The 15,000-nt window shown below is 46.8% G+C and overlaps 3 protein-coding genes across 4 annotated transcripts in view; 2 read left to right on the forward strand and 1 right to left on the reverse strand.

The window, feature by feature from the left end:
- ddhd1b (DDHD domain containing 1b) overlaps nt 1-1,195 on the forward strand; it is a 7,496-nt gene extending 6,301 nt beyond the window's left edge. Inside the window, exons 13-14 of one of the 2 annotated variants that reach the window (XR_012960567.1) lie at nt 2-455; nt 880-1,195. Coding sequence is in view for 1 of the 2 variants with exons in the window: in XM_076137242.1 (XP_075993357.1) it covers nt 2-183 (182 nt within the window). In the remaining variant the exon portion in view is untranslated. Of the gene's footprint in view, nt 1; nt 831-879 lie in introns of those variants that run through there. The other variant, XM_076137242.1, reaches the window with a different exon arrangement.
- A 306-nt stretch (nt 1,196-1,501) lies between these two features.
- On the forward strand, nt 1,502-4,898 carry stxbp6l (syntaxin binding protein 6 (amisyn), like). The gene is made up of 6 exons (XM_076137247.1): nt 1,502-1,814; nt 1,915-2,045; nt 2,332-2,641; nt 2,738-2,833; nt 3,779-3,927; nt 4,046-4,898. The coding sequence occupies exons 1-6, from the start codon at nt 1,502-1,504 to the stop codon at nt 4,067-4,069; spliced, it is 1,023 nt and encodes a 340-aa protein (XP_075993362.1). The 3' UTR covers nt 4,070-4,898.
- Nucleotides 4,899-10,499: 5,601 nt separating this feature from the next.
- Nucleotides 10,500-15,000, reverse strand: part of meis2b (Meis homeobox 2b) — a gene marked incomplete at its 5' end in the record, with an annotated part of 7,485 nt that continues 2,984 nt past the window's right edge. The window contains 5 exons of the mRNA XM_076137284.1: nt 10,500-10,558; nt 10,862-10,951; nt 11,153-11,211; nt 11,621-11,697; nt 13,492-13,631. Coding sequence (XP_075993399.1) covers nt 10,500-10,558; nt 10,862-10,951; nt 11,153-11,211; nt 11,621-11,697; nt 13,492-13,631 — 425 coding nt within the window. The remainder of the gene's footprint in view (nt 10,559-10,861; nt 10,952-11,152; nt 11,212-11,620; nt 11,698-13,491; nt 13,632-15,000) is intronic.

Here is a 15,000-nt window from a genome sequence, read left to right on the forward strand (position 1 = left end):
GTGGAGCTGGAGAGACGCATTGACTTCGAGCTGAGAGAAGGTCTGGTGGAGAGCCGGTACTGGTCCACTGTGACGTCCCACACCGCCTACTGGTGCTCCTACGACGTGGCCCTGTTCCTGCTCACCTTCATGTACAGACAGCAGGGGGCGCCAGAGGCTCCAGAGGACACGGACGCCTCATAGCGCCTTCACACCAGAGCTGCACTCTTCATCTCTGTAGGAGACACGAGTGTGTTTTAAGTCTCTAATGTTTGATCCACGGTGCTCATGACGTCACTGTGACCTGCCACGGAGCATAAAGGCCAATCAGTCAATCAATCAATCAATCAATACATACCTCCTTCAAGTGGAGAAGCTTGGCCCTCTGGTCCTGTGCCAACATGCTGCATGCATGCTTGTCCTGCTCACGTGTGCTTCACGTGGGCTTCACGTGGGCTGCAGTACTCTGAACACAGGTGAGCTCATGGTTTCACTTTGATGTGGTTGGAGAGTTTTGCACCTTGTTTACATTTTTAGTGTTAAATGATTTTGTGAGCATGAAACAGGAAGTAAAGCTTTGAGCTCATATAACAGAGATGACGTCATGGCAAGGTGATTTCTCAGTGATAAAAACGTGAATATTTGTCCACAAGCTTAAACTGATTGATCACTTTCGAGATCAGAGAAAGTTGATCAGATATTTGGCTGATGCAACGGAATCCACTTCCTCCCTCCTGTCTTGTTTCCGGTTTGGCTGCGGTGCTTTACTTTTCATTAAAATAAACTCAAACCTCACTGCAACTTCTGATTGCTTCTATTGCTTATCGATCTGTGGTCAGCTTGTGTGTGTGTGTGTGTGTGTGTGTGAGCCTCCTCCTCCTCATCTCTTTACCTCCTCAGGCTGCTGCTGACGCCTTTAAACGATCAAAGTCAACGATCAGCTGTGGGACAATATTCGGTTTGTACGATGCTCTCCCCCCTCCCCCCTCCCTCCCCCGTGAGCGCGCTGTAACCACGTGACAGCGGCGCGTTCACTCTGAGCTCAGAGCTCCGTCTCAGCCCGCAGAGCCACAGGTCAGAACCTCACAACATACTAACACAACAACTAACCAACCGAGACACAGGAGGACGGACAGGAGGACACACGGGACAGACAGGAGGACAGACAGGAGGACAGACGGGCTTCAGTCTGCAGCTTCACTGCTTCAGTTGGTAACAGAATGTGTGTATGTGAGCGTGTGGATGTGTAACTGCGTGTTTAAATGCAGGAACGATGCGACTGAAGCGCGACAGATGCCACACACACACACACACACACACACACACACACACAGAGAGAACTGTTAAAGTGAGTAAAGTATGTATAGTCACATGAAAGTTTATGAAAGTAGAGACGTCATTTAGTGAATGTAAATATGCAGATCTGAACCCAGCTGATGATCAATAATCAATAATCAATAATAATAAGCATTGAGCTCTGTGCCAGTGTAGCAGAGAGGGTGAGAATATTTCAAGTTGTGCTATGGATGATTTCTTGTCCACTTGTCGTCTTGTCCTCTTGTCCTCTTGTCCTCCTGTCCTCCTGTCCTCTTGTCCTCTTGTCCACTTGTCCTCTTGTCCTCTTGTCCACTTGTCCTCTTGTCCATTGTCCGTCCATCACCTGTTCCAGCCTGGGACCACAATGAACATTCAGTCTGCCATCAACAAAGAGGTCTTCATCCCTCGTGAAGAGCGGCTGCTGGTGGCGGTGGAGGTACGGAGGAGGAAGAGGAAGAGAGCGCTCTTTCTGCCCGGCGGAGCCAAAGGAAACTATGCCACCTTCATCTGCCTCTCTGGTAACTGCTGCATTCAGCTCACACGCGTGTTCATTAGCACATGTAAGGGCCGGCGTGTGACTGGATGCAGTGAAACATGTGCGCTCTGTCTCTGTGTCAGTGAGCGGCAGCCGGCCTCACCAGCTGCTCATCACCAAGGTCAAGAAGTTCAGCGACTCTTCCTCCTTCACCAGACGCTCCAGGTGGACGGTGGAGCAACTTCGCCAGGTCAACGGCATCGACCCCAACAAGGTGAGGTCAAGACTTCAAGATCCATCCGTGTTGTTCTGCACATACGTGTCCACGCATTATTTGAAAGCATACTGTCTTAACGTGGCGGTGGCTCTAGACGCTCACGCCTCTTTACACTTCCTCTTACATCAGCAGCACACACATGTTGTGATAGAGTGAACATGTGTGGCCTCCGTGCTGCCCCCGCCTGGGTGGCTGCCTAAGTTGTTGCTTAAGTTGTTGCCTAGGTTGCTGGTCTAAGTTGGGGTCTCTTCTCTGATGGTCTAACTGGATGGCGTCTCTTTAGGACAGCCCGGAGTTCGACCTGGTCTTTGACGGCTCTGTGGACCAATGGGTGGCCAGCTCAGCAGCAGAGAAATGCATCTTTGTCCAGATTCTGTACCACGCCTGTCAGACCTACTGGGGCGGGAAGGCAGGCAGCCTGGGCAGGGGGGGGCGTCAGAGGAGGATGAGCCTGGACGCTGAGGTCAAAGGGGTCACCAAGGACTCTTCATCAGGCTCCAGATCCAGAAGCCTCCAGGCCAGACGGAAGAGCCACGCCCCCCCTGCTCCTCTACGGACCGAGTTCATCAACTGCCAGAGCAAACTGACCGGAGGTAACGACCGCACCAAGCCCCGCCTCCACCCGGGAGGTTGACAGCAGCTCTTCAAGGCCGTAGACACCCGTTCAGATGTGTTCTGCTCTTCTTCAGATGCCTGCAGCATGAACCTGCTCATCTTCCGCTGCAGAGCCTTCCTGAGCCGCCTGAAGAACCAGATGACCGCCAAGCAAAGGTCAAGGGGTCGAGGTGAGGCCTTCAATGTGTAGGATTTCAGAATGCCAAAGAAACCGTATGTCTGCTTTCGTTGTCATGGGAACAACAATGCACTGAGATATTGCTCTGCTTTTCCTTATTTGACCAAGAGTGCTGCCCCCTGCTGTTTGAGTGCTGGAGCGCTTCTTCATCAAGTACTCCAGTATTCATGTTGCCTGGATGAAGTAGTTCACCTCCATCATGTGTGTGTGTGTGTGTGTGTGTGTGTAGACGTGCTGTGTGTCCAATCAGAGCTGAAATCTGCATCATGTTAAGTTGAATTCACATTTATTTACTTTTTAAAGAAGTGAAGTGTAATGACATCATCAACTCAACAGGAACTGCTGACTGTGTGTGTGTGTGTGTGTGTGTGTGTGTGTGTGTGTGTGTGTGTGTGTGTGTGTGTGTGTGAATGGACTCAGTGTGCAGCGGTCAGATGAAAGCAGACTTTGTTCACACAATAGTTGTCCTTCACTGAGGGATGTGTGTGTGTGTGTGTGGGGGTCGTGTCAGGCTGCAGCAGGACACAAAATAATAAATAATAATGTTTTCATTCTGATCATGAGATGGAGCTGGAACCTTGTGATCAGCTAAATGAATCAATAAGCAGCTTCTACCACTAAATATCCTCCTAAAAACGTCCAATAAACTCACACACTCACTCACACACACACACACACATTACGTGCATTTGGCAGGCGCTTTTATCCAAAGCGACTTACATTACCACCCATTACAGAGGGGGGAGCAATTGAGGGTTCGGTGCCTTGCTCAGGGGCACCCGGTGACCCTTCCGGTTCCCAAGCAGAAGCACACACACACACACACACACTCCGCACACACACTCCGCACACACACTCACTGACTCACACACACACACACACTTTAAGACCCCTGCACGGTTCAGACAGTGACGCTTGTGGTCTCACTTGTGTACAGGTGAGGCTGTGCAGCAGAGCATCATGGGTAACATGGTCCACAGACTGAACGTGTCTGTGGGGGAGCGCGGAGAGCGACTGAGCCGCGCTGACGACAAGACGGTGGAACTGCTGCACAAAGCTCAGCAGCTGGCAGACACCACACACAAGGTACACACACACACACACACACACACACACACACACACACACACACACACACACACACACACACACACACACACACACACACACACTGATTCTGTTTCCTGGCTCTGTTTCCTCTCAGCTCGCCCTCAAATACTCAAAGTGAGACTCCAGAGTCTAACGCTGACCTCTGACCTTTGCCCTGAGGAAAACTCTCAATCAGCTGTGACCTTCATTACATCGGAGGGAGGGTGAAGGTCAGATGAATGACCTCTCACCTCTGGCTGACAGTCAGAGGGTTTGCTGACCTGCTGATGTCGTCATGGTTACAGACCAGACCTCCTGCTTGCTCCTCAGCATTGTGCTTCTTTCTCTGCTTCCAGATAATAACACACTATAACAGTGAAGCTCCACGTGTGGGCGTGACCTTTGACCCCCTGAGCTGAACTTATTGGTCCTTGATTGTTTAATGAAACCTTTGGGTTGTTTACACTTACAGATGTTAAGGTTGTTCATTGTTTTGGTACTAAAAGTGTTGGAAGCCCTTAAAGCTTCACCCTGAGCCTAAACCTTGTTGTGTAGTTGTCTCCAGTCTGCCAGTCTGTCCTCGTCTCAGATGTCTCTGTCTCTGCTAACAAACCTGATTCTTGTTTCAAAGCACATTTGGTTTTGAACTCAAAACGTGGAGGCGAGCCGGAAATGGAGCCTTGATGATGGCGTGTGTGGGTGTGGCTTATTCAGTCCCTGTTCTTTCCGCTCGCCGTGGAAACGCTTTGGTGGGAAGACGGAATGGAAGCAAAGATGTTTGTGTTTGTCTATGTTGTGTACGCAGCTTTATGTCTCATGTGTGTGTTTACTCTCAATAAATCACACTGGACCACACTGTGTGTGTGTGTGTGTGTGTGTGTGTGTGTGTGTGTGTGTGTGTGTGTGTGTGTGTGTGTGTGTGTGTGTGTGTGTGTGTGTGTGTGTGTGTGTGTAAGTGTGTGTGTGTGCGTGTGCGTGCGTGCGTGAGAGAGACAGAGAGCTGTTTAACCCTTTCATGGTCTCATTTTCACCTTCAGCACATTAAGTTCAGTACAATACAGTAAGTTGAGAATCTCTGCCACTGACTGAAGCTAAACCAAAATCTCCACCAGGGGGCGCCAGAGCTCTTCCTGTTCACTGGTGAAAGAGATTATTGAGCACATCTAAATATTTAAAAGAAAATTATTTTTGTAAAGTAATAATCCTTTTAAAAAACTCCACTGAACAAATGGTTGTAATGTCGAGAACCTCATGCATCATTACACACACACACACACACACAATGAGCCACTGTCTCGCTCTCATTATATTTTATTATGATTTGATAATCAAATAGCTTTGCTCATTTCATTCTCAGCTTCTCCTTCGTGTTCCATTTCAGGTAAACAAACCTTTAAAGGGTTAAACAGCTGTGAACAACAGTTGGTGTTTGGGGATCAAAAGTGTGTGTGTGTGTTATTTGTGTGAAGGTTGTGATTGGAGAACAGAGACACAAGTGTGAGTGAAGCACAGAGGGATCAGCAGCAACGAGCAGCAGCTGGGACAGAGCGTCGGCCTGCAGCTCTACCTGCAGCTTCTGTGTCAGATACAAACTCACAATTCACCAAAGCAGCTGGACGCCTCTGCAGGTGAGTTGATCTCTTCATACTAGGATTCTGCTTGGTGGGCCCAGGGGAGGAGCCTGTTGAGGGGAGGAGCCTGTTGAGGGGCGGAGCCTGTTGAGGGGCGGGGCCTGAAGCTGCCCTGTGCTCCCTGGAGGATATGAATGTTGATGAATCATGTGCTGTGATATTGAGTGATTGTACATGGAGCACATGTCAAGCGTTTCTGTGGGGGTCTACAGTCAGGAGGGAGCTGGGGGGGCTGCCCAGGCGTGACTGGGGATCGGGGGGGTTTCTTTGTATGTTCTTGTCAGTTTTCATGTCCAGTTTAACACAGAACACTCATGAAAGAAAGTGAAGTGATGAAGATGAGGAGTAAACCTGCAGCCGCTCTGCACAAACTCTCTCTCTCTGGGACTCAATAATCAAATAATTAATAATACAAATGTTTGGACGATTGTGTCATGAAAAGAGAAGCTGTGTGTGTGTGTGTGTGTGTGTGTATGTGTGTGTGTGTGGACAGCAGTGTAAGTGAGTGATGAATGAGTCTGTCCTGGTTTCATAATTGGCTTGTGGCTGTTTGGCTTCAGTCTGGCTGCAGCCGCCTCCATCTGTCAATCACCGACCTGCTGGACCTCTGATAGCGATGCTAATGTGCGGCGCTCGCACCCCATTGGCTGAACCCCGGCTGGTCCAAGCTCATCCATTACAGCTGTGACAGTAATCATCTCCCCCACACGCAGGCTTCCACGCAGGCTAAACGTTATTTGACCGTTCCTGTCACGTTGGCGCTGCCAGGCGGCCTCTGAGGTGATGGATGATACGAGCTCGGGCCGCCTCATCCATCACTTGCCGCCCACTCTGTGTGTGTGTGTGTGTGTGTGTGTGTGTATGTGTGTGTGTGCCAATTCAATCATCTGAAGCTCCATCTGACTTTTGATTACTTTCAATTAATGCGTCTCCTCCCACTAAAGCCACATTTACATCACATGCTGATCTGATCTGTGATCCATGTTTATGTAATGGGGCACAATGACCTCATCACAATGACCTCATCACATGACCTGGTCACATGACCTGATCACATTGTCCAACTGGCCGTGTTGCCATGTGGGACGTGTTTATTTCTGGAGACATAATCAGCTCCACACATTAACTCCACCAAGCTGTGACGGCACAGCCACACTCACTGCTCCTGGATCTGGATCAGTAGGATCTGGATCAGTAGGATCTGGATCAGTAGGAGCTGGATCAGTAGGAGCTGGGCCTGGATCAGTAGGATCTGGATCAGTATAGAAGCTGGATCTGAATCAAGGCTCTTGCCTCCAAATGAAGACTCACCACCTCCTCAACTTTCCACTTTAGCCATCGGTGTGACACAAAAGGAGCCGCGACGGTGCAGGGGGTTGTGGGTAATGTGTGATGTCAGCAGTAAATATGTGGGACAGTGAGGCGTGTTGACATGATCGAGAAGATGAGTGAACTGAGCCAAACCAGCTCCAGACCCCCATCCCTCCATCCATCCATCCCTCCCTCCTCCATCCATCCCTTCTTTGACAAACACCTTTATTTCTCTGCAGTACCTCTGAAATGTATTATTATTATTATTACTATTACTATTACTATTATTATTAATAAGAAAGAAATGCAGTTTTCTTGTTTGAATCCCGTCTCCTTGATTTATGATTCATCCACAGAATCTCGAAAGGTTTTTATTCCGTTTTCTATTGTGTTTATTGTGCATTTCGTTTGAATAAATATTAGATATTAAATATTTCACACTGACGGCGCCATCTCAGGAGCTGAATTACAAAGAAGCCAGACTGAACACACATGGAGACTTTCACATGTAGTAATGATAATAATAATAATAATAACAATGATGATGATGATGATGATGATGATGATGATAATGATAATAGTATTGTGATAATAAATAATGTGACTGCGCCCCGAGCAGCGCGCAAAATATTATAAAAGATGATGTCATTGAAAGTTATGTTTATGGAGTTTATAAGTCAAGCACATTATTATTATCGTTATTATTTTATCATTATTACTATTGGTGTTATTATTATTATTATTATTATTATTAATGTTATGATTATAAATGTTATGATTATAAATGTTATGATTATAAATGTTATGATTATAAATGTTATTTTAAATGTTAAAGTCTCCGTGTCGCACTGCTTCTTTGTAATTAATCTCCTTAAATGACGCCGTTATTGTAAAGCCATAACAACATAAATAATAAAGTGTGTACATAGCTAGATGTAGATATATACATCATTGTATAATAATAATAATCATCATCATCATCATCATCAGGTCGCTCTCCGGTCTGACGCTGATAAATGAGTCCCGAATTTTTTTTTCTCCGTCTTTTTAAATGTTAAAATAACCAAATTCATTTCGATGATGCGCGCGCAGCCAAAAGAAAACATTTAAAACAAATTACAACATTTTACTCAACGAACAAATTATATTAATTCTATAGGAAATTTCACAGCAAACAGGAGTCTCACACACACAGACTCTCTCGCACACACACACGGACGCACACACACACACACACACGGTCATTCATCATTCTTGTCTCCGTTAATTGAACAGCAAACCGCAATCTCGTCTCATATCGACCGCGTACGTGTCCGTGTCCAGTCGTGTGTGTGTGTGTGTGTGTGAGTGTGTTTGCGTATGTGTGTGTGTGCGTGTGTGCGCTCGCGGGAGAGACGACGCTCGCGCCTTCTGCGGCATATCGCTCTTTATTTTGGTTTGTGTGCAGAATTTTGGTGCTACAAAACTAGAAACATCATCAGAAAGGACAAATCTCAGTACAGTCGGTATAAAATCCAAATGAAGGGCTGGAGGGACAGAGAGGACAGACAGGTCCATTAGTCTGAATGGGATTGAGATGAAGATCATCAGGTCTGAATGTGATCAAACTCTCGTTTAAAGAGCAAAGAGAGTTTAAAGAGCAAAAACTTGGTCTGTTGTAGAAAAATAAATAAATAATTTAACAGGAAATGGAATCCATTCAGGAATGGAGTCAGCTTTTTTCGTGCATTTCTTCATGTACACGTCGCACATGCTCAAACAAATCCAGTTGCAGGTCAGGGGGTCAGAGGTCAGCTGGGTGTGATGTTTCATTTGATCCCTGAGCCAAATATGGAGACCTGAGAGAGGAAACAAGGGGAGGAAGCAAGCAGAGGAAGCAAGCAGAGGAAGCTCCGTTAGTTCTTCATGCTCTACCATATTATTTTATATTTTCTTGCTCATTCTGAAAAAGCTGCATTTCATTTGTTTTGGAATCATTATTTGTATTATAAGTATAATGAATATTATGATGAATATGATCTTATATAAATGTGAGGATATTATTCTGTGATGGTGGAGAGAGGGACAGACATGGGTCCAATCTGGAGCTCAGTGTCCCTCTAGTGGACAAACACGACTATAATCCAAACAAGCCCCGCCTCCAGCATGAAGACACGCCCCTCAGGAGGCTGCAGGCCTGTGAACCAGCAGAGAGACCAGACCAGAGGAGCTTGGACCCGGATCCATTCAGATGGACTCATTTCCCTTCATGGTCCCAGTCCCCCATCTGGTCCAGATCCAGTCTGAGCAGGATCCGGCTCTTCCATGATGAACGTAACAGACGCACGCGTGAAGCCAACATGCAGCTGGACTCACAGCGTGTAAATGTTATGGCGTCATGTATGTAAACCCTCACGCTGATTAACTGCTGTGACTCCATCATGAATCAATGAGAAACACAATCTACATGAAGAGTCAGTGTCTCCTCTGAACTTCATTAGCAGAGACGAGGAAGCGGAGGGGAGCCTGAGCTCTTATTTACATATAAAGAGCTCTATTAATCAAGGTGAGAGTCATTACGCCGCTCAGCCTGGATGTTAAATAAAATCCTCTGAGCTCGCACGCCCCAGGCTGCTCGTACGTCTTGATTTGTGGACTGTCAGAGGAGGAGGAGGAGGAGGAAGAGGAGGAGGTTCTTAATCAGGTTGGGCCCTGAGAGGAAATGGTGGGAAAGACAAATGAAGAGGGGCAACAGAGCGGCAGAGAGCCATAGAGGAAGTGAGAGTGATGAAGATGAAGCAGACACCAGGACACTCAGCTTCATCCTGAGCTTCAGAAACATAGAGAAGAGTTTTTAAAATGTATTTATAAATGCAAAAGCTTTTTTATGCTCCAGTGAGGTGGAATTCATGTTGAGAGGATGAAGAGCAAACTCATCATCCTCACGTTTCCATGTTTCAGACATGTTAGGCCTCCTTTGGTTTCTTGTTCTTCTTGATTGGAACATGATCCTTCACATTGTCTCTCTGGACTCTGGAGGAGGACATGTCTCCATGTCTCCATGTCTCCATGTCTCCATGTCTCCATGTCTCCATGTCTCTATGTCTCTATGTCTCTATGTCTCCATGTCTCTATGTCTCTATGTCTCCATGTCTCCATGTCTCTATGTCTCTATGTCTCCATGTCTCCATGTCTCCATGTCTCCATGTCTCCATGTCTCCATGTCTCCATGTCACTATGTCTCCATGTCTCTATGTCTCCATGTCTCCATGTCTCCATGTCTCCATGTCACTATGTCTCCATGTCTCCATGTCTCCATGTCTCCATGTCTCCATGTCTCTATGTCTCCATGTCTCCATGTCTCTATGTCTCCATGTCTCCATGTCTCCATGTCTCCATGTCTCCATGTCTCTATGTCTCCATGTCTCCATGTCTCCATGTCTCCATGTCTCCATGTCTCCATGTCTCTATGTCTCCATGTCTCCATGTCTCCATGTCTCTATGTCTCTATGTCTCCATGTCTCTATGTCTCTATGTCTCCATGTCTCCATGTCTCCATGTCACTCATGTCCCTCTCTCTTTCTCTACGTGAGTAACGGATAGGGGGGGGGGGGGGGGCGGTCTTACCTCAGGTGTTGCCGTGGGGATTTACATGTAATGCCACTGGCCGTCCATGCCCATGTTCATACCCATCCCCCCCATGGGACCTGCAGGGGGACATCAAGACACAGAGTCAGACCCCCCCACCACACACAGAGCAACATGAGCATCCCAGCATCATCAACTGGCGGGTTGCTCCAAACGCTGATGACTCAGGGAGACAGACAGACAGACAGACAGACAGACAGACAGACAGACAGACAGACAGTTGTTGTATGATGTCGCTCGTTTGCTCTGGTTGGTTGATTAAAGTGAATACATTGCGTCATGCTTCCAATGTCTGCGTTCCCATGGTTACAACAGAAACTAGATAATCAGCAGGAAATGACATCACAGATGAGGTCGCTCACCACCGGGTCGGAGGCCCATGTGCTGCTGTCCGTCAAGGACGAAGCCTCCCATTGGCTGTCCATCTGGGCTGTAGGCTGTCCCCTGACTCACTGCTGACACACACACACACACACACACACACACACACACACAGAGTACTGCATTAGGGTAACATCTTCATGCTTGGATCAATCATTTACAATCACTTCATCTAGTAAACAAAGTTTGATTTCAATCCCATGAAGGTGTTTCCATGGTTACTGCCTGTTACTGTGGAGGAGCCGATCACTGTATTGATGAGGAAGCTTTACCTGATCTGTTGGACTGATCGATCATTGGCTGCACGATTCTCCTCCTTGCATTGATGAACCTGAGCAAAGAGCAACACGGTAAAGACGTGTGTGCGTGTGAAGTTAAATCACGTATGTGTGAATGATGTCACGTAGGTCAGCAAGCAACAGGGAGTGCAGACAAAGTAGTGAGAAAGAAGAGCAGCGAAGTGTGTGAGAACGTTTTGATCAGGGTTTGGTGGTGTCGCCTCGGTCAAACCTAAACTCCTCCATGACCAACCTAACAGGCGTGTTTGATTACATACTAATGTACATTTGGACCCTAAATTCATTCTTTGACACAAAATGTGCAAACATTGAAAGTTAGTTGGTCCAGTGGTTGATGATGGAGCATTAAGGTCAGGTGGTAATGAAGTGAAGAAGGTCCAGAAATATAAAGTCAGGAACATAGTGAGAGGGTCAAAGGTCATGAGAGGTTTTGGTTCATACCAGTTGTTGACCTGCAGGATGGTGAGACCTGTGTCCTGTGCCAGCTGCTTCTTCTGCTCCTCTGACGGGTACGGGTGCTGCACACACACAAACACACACACGCACACACGCACGCACGCACGCACGTGTCATGGCTTTACATAAACAACAACACCTCACATTAATTTAAGGGCCCCAAGATGTTGGCCCCTACATGCAGGAGGTCTGAGGACAGACAGGCGCCTGGTGCCCCTGGTGCCCCTGTGCACCTTAGGCTCCACCCACACTAAACATTCATATGTTAGCAAACACTCAGCACGTTAACCTAACGTCATCCCTCAACACTGTGACTCATTCAGACTCTGATCATGTGATGATTCCTTCAGGCGTGTAAATGTCTCCACAGATTGACCTCCTATGACCTCAGCGTAGTTTGGAGAGCAGACAGATTCTGGGCTTCCCTCTGGTTGAAGATCTTGTAATGTGTGAGACACCAGATAACCAAACAGGAAGTGATGCATTGTGATCAGTTCAGAGGCCTGATGACCTGAGCGCTCAGATCTGAGCTGTGACGCCTGTGAGCTTCAGGCGCTTTGCAGCTGAACCTCAAACGTTTATCAAAGAGCAGTATGAATGCAGAGGTTGTATAGAAACCAACAGTTACCATCAGACTAATGAAGCCATGAAGAACCCAAAGCTTCCCCAGCTGCTCAATGTGGCTCCTCACCTTAAGACCTAAACAAAAGCAACACACACACACCGCAACACCTAACAAAACATGATCCTGCTCCTTTCACATGGCTGACTGATGAATGCTTGATGATAGCTTGTGTGCTGCTGAGGCCTTTGAGGGGCCAAAGGCCCCCGCACACCCAAACAACAAACAGCAGCGCTTCAGAAAAGAGCCTGAAAGGCCAGAATGTAACCATCCAGAGCTCAAGGTGCTCTGGAGGAGGATTAGTCCAAGATCAGGACCTGTGTGGGCCTTTGACAGAGCAAACACACACACACACACACACACACACTCCAGGGCCCATTGATGTCCATCATTGAACAAACCTGAACCGCCGCACTCAAAGGACCCAAAGGCATTATGGGAAAGCAGCCTGGGATCATTCCTCTGCAAAGATAGCCGCTCCTGTTCATTCATTCATTCATTCATTCATTCATTCATTCACTCATTCATTCACTCATTCACTCATTCATTCATTCATTCATTCATTCATTCAGTCATGAACCTGATTTAAAAAAAAAATCTAACAATTTTGTTCTTTTTAAATCCAAATTCCTTAATAACAGCAAAAACAGTGAGCGGCCAAACTTCCACAGAGTCAAACATTTTCCATATTTTGTATTAGTTTGGTGTTTTGAGCTTCCCTCTAAGTTTGCTCTGTATATCCACATGTTTGGCTGTAATCATTTCCTCCTTTAAGCTTCTAGTCTGCATCATGTGACATCATAGGTTTACTTATATATAATATTATTATATATAAGTAAGTATATTATTACTTATATATATATATACACAGGTTTTATATAAAGGTTAATATATAAATATACATACAGGTTTTATATATAAATATTTTTATACATAAAGGTTTATACAGTAAATGTGTAACAGTGAGGTCATACTTCTGCTCTTGGTTCAGACTGTTGGATATTCTACATCTCTGTTAAATGAGTGTTTTGTATTGACTCTATACTGGACCTTGGTATGTATACACAGTATATATAAAGTATCATACACCGTATATGTACAGTATATATCCTGTGTATGATACTTGTACAGTGTGAATGCTGCAGGTGTGAGTTAGTGAGCGTAGTGATTGACAGGTCCCTCAGCTGTCTCCCAGGTGTGTGTGACTGCTGCTCGCTGCGTGTGATTGGCTCACCGTGAGGTGCTGGAAGAGCCACGCCCTCATGATGTTTGTGGCCACTTTGGGGAAGATCCCTCGTTTTTTCTGCCTCTTCCTGTCTTGGTCGTCCTCGTCTCCGGTCCCTGGCGAGACCAGGCTGTTGTCCAGGCCGTCTCCTGCACGCAGGGCGAGAGAGAGAGAGAGGGGGATCTGACTCTGGGGCTGCTGGGTAATGAGGAGGAGCTCAGTGATTCATTTGATGAATCGTCATAAAGCATGATTTATGACGGCTAAACAATAATAACTTGTCAATAGCTGTGTGTGTGTGTGTGTGTGTGTGTGTGTGTGTGTAAACATTCATATATTTTGAGCGTAATGTAGCCTGAACATTCCAATTCATACAAAACCAAGAAAAACACGCGACGCTTCAGTGTCACGTGACAGCGATGGACCAATCAGAGATGAGCACGCTCCCTGGCCACAGGGGGCGCTGTGCTGTGTATTAGCAGAGTAATGTGTGTGTCTGTTCTCCGAGGCGCCCCGGGGCAGAGGAGGCTTGAAAGCCTGCCTGCAGGGCGCCTGAATAATGCATCTAAGCTCCGCCCCTCCCCCGAGGCACAACAGGAAGAAGACGGCCGGACGCGTCGCCGTGACTTTACAGAGCCGTCAATCACGCCACGGTCACGCATGAACACGTCCAATCAGGAACCTGCTTATTATTAGATCAACCAGGATCACGGAATAATAAGGATTAATTCATTATAATATTAATAATAATACAAATAATGATTCCAAAACAAATGAAATGCAGCAAGAAAGAGAAGAACATGAAGGACTAAGGGAGCTTCCTCTGCTTGCTTACTCTCCTTGTTTCCTCCCCTTGCTTCCTCATCTTGTATCCTCTTTCTTCCTCTCTCTCTGTCTCTCTCTCTCTCTCTCTCTCTCTGTCTGTCTGTCTGTCTGTCTCTCTCTCTATGTCTATCTTTCTGTCTCTCTCTCTCTCTCTCTCTCTCTCTCTCTCTCTCTAAACACGCTCAAAACTGAGCTACGATGTCATCACATTCCTCCCTCATGGTGACTTGATGGGACAATAGACACATCACTTCCTCTCTCTGAGTGTTTGGGAGTTTTGTCTCTTTGTCTTCCTTCTGTCTTTGTCATGGACATCATGCGTCCCTGTCCGCCCCCAGCTCCCAGCATTCCTTGGACAGCTCAGCCCTTTGCACCTGCACTGGTCCACACACACACACACACACACACACACTGAGCTGGTCCTGTCTGTCCTCTCTCAGATGTCTCTGTCTGTGTTCTTACTAACTTCCTCCCCTTGTTCTTCTGAAGGTTGGAAAGTTGCTTTACAGTTTCTTCCATTTTTCCTGCTAAAGCCCTGACAGGACCTCCTCTTCCTCACTGCAGCTGCTTGACCTCCTCAGTGTTCCCATAGAAACAGAGAGACGAAGTCATGTCTTTTTGTTTACGTTGCTGAACACGGCGCTTCATGTGGACGAGCAGCTCGCCGGTGTTATCTGTGATGAAGATGAGGTC

The sequence above is a fragment of the Genypterus blacodes genome, unplaced genomic scaffold, assembly GCF_046128005.1.
Source record: "Genypterus blacodes isolate CSIRO-AG114 ecotype Tasmania unplaced genomic scaffold, CSIRO-AGI_Gbla_v1 ptg000301l_1, whole genome shotgun sequence".
NCBI classification, from domain to species: domain Eukaryota; kingdom Metazoa; phylum Chordata; class Actinopteri; order Ophidiiformes; family Ophidiidae; genus Genypterus; species Genypterus blacodes.

Coding starts and splice junctions, on each gene's coding strand:
- stxbp6l (XM_076137247.1), top strand. CDS start 1,502: ATGGATGATTTCTTGTCCACTTGTCGTCTTGTCCTCTTGTCCTCTTGT. Junction 1,815..1,914: donor CACCTTCATCTGCCTCTCTG/GTAACTGCTGCA, acceptor TCTCTGTGTCAG/TGAGCGGCAGCCGGCCTCAC. Junction 2,834..3,778: donor GCAAAGGTCAAGGGGTCGAG/GTGAGGCCTTCA, acceptor ACTTGTGTACAG/GTGAGGCTGTGCAGCAGAGC.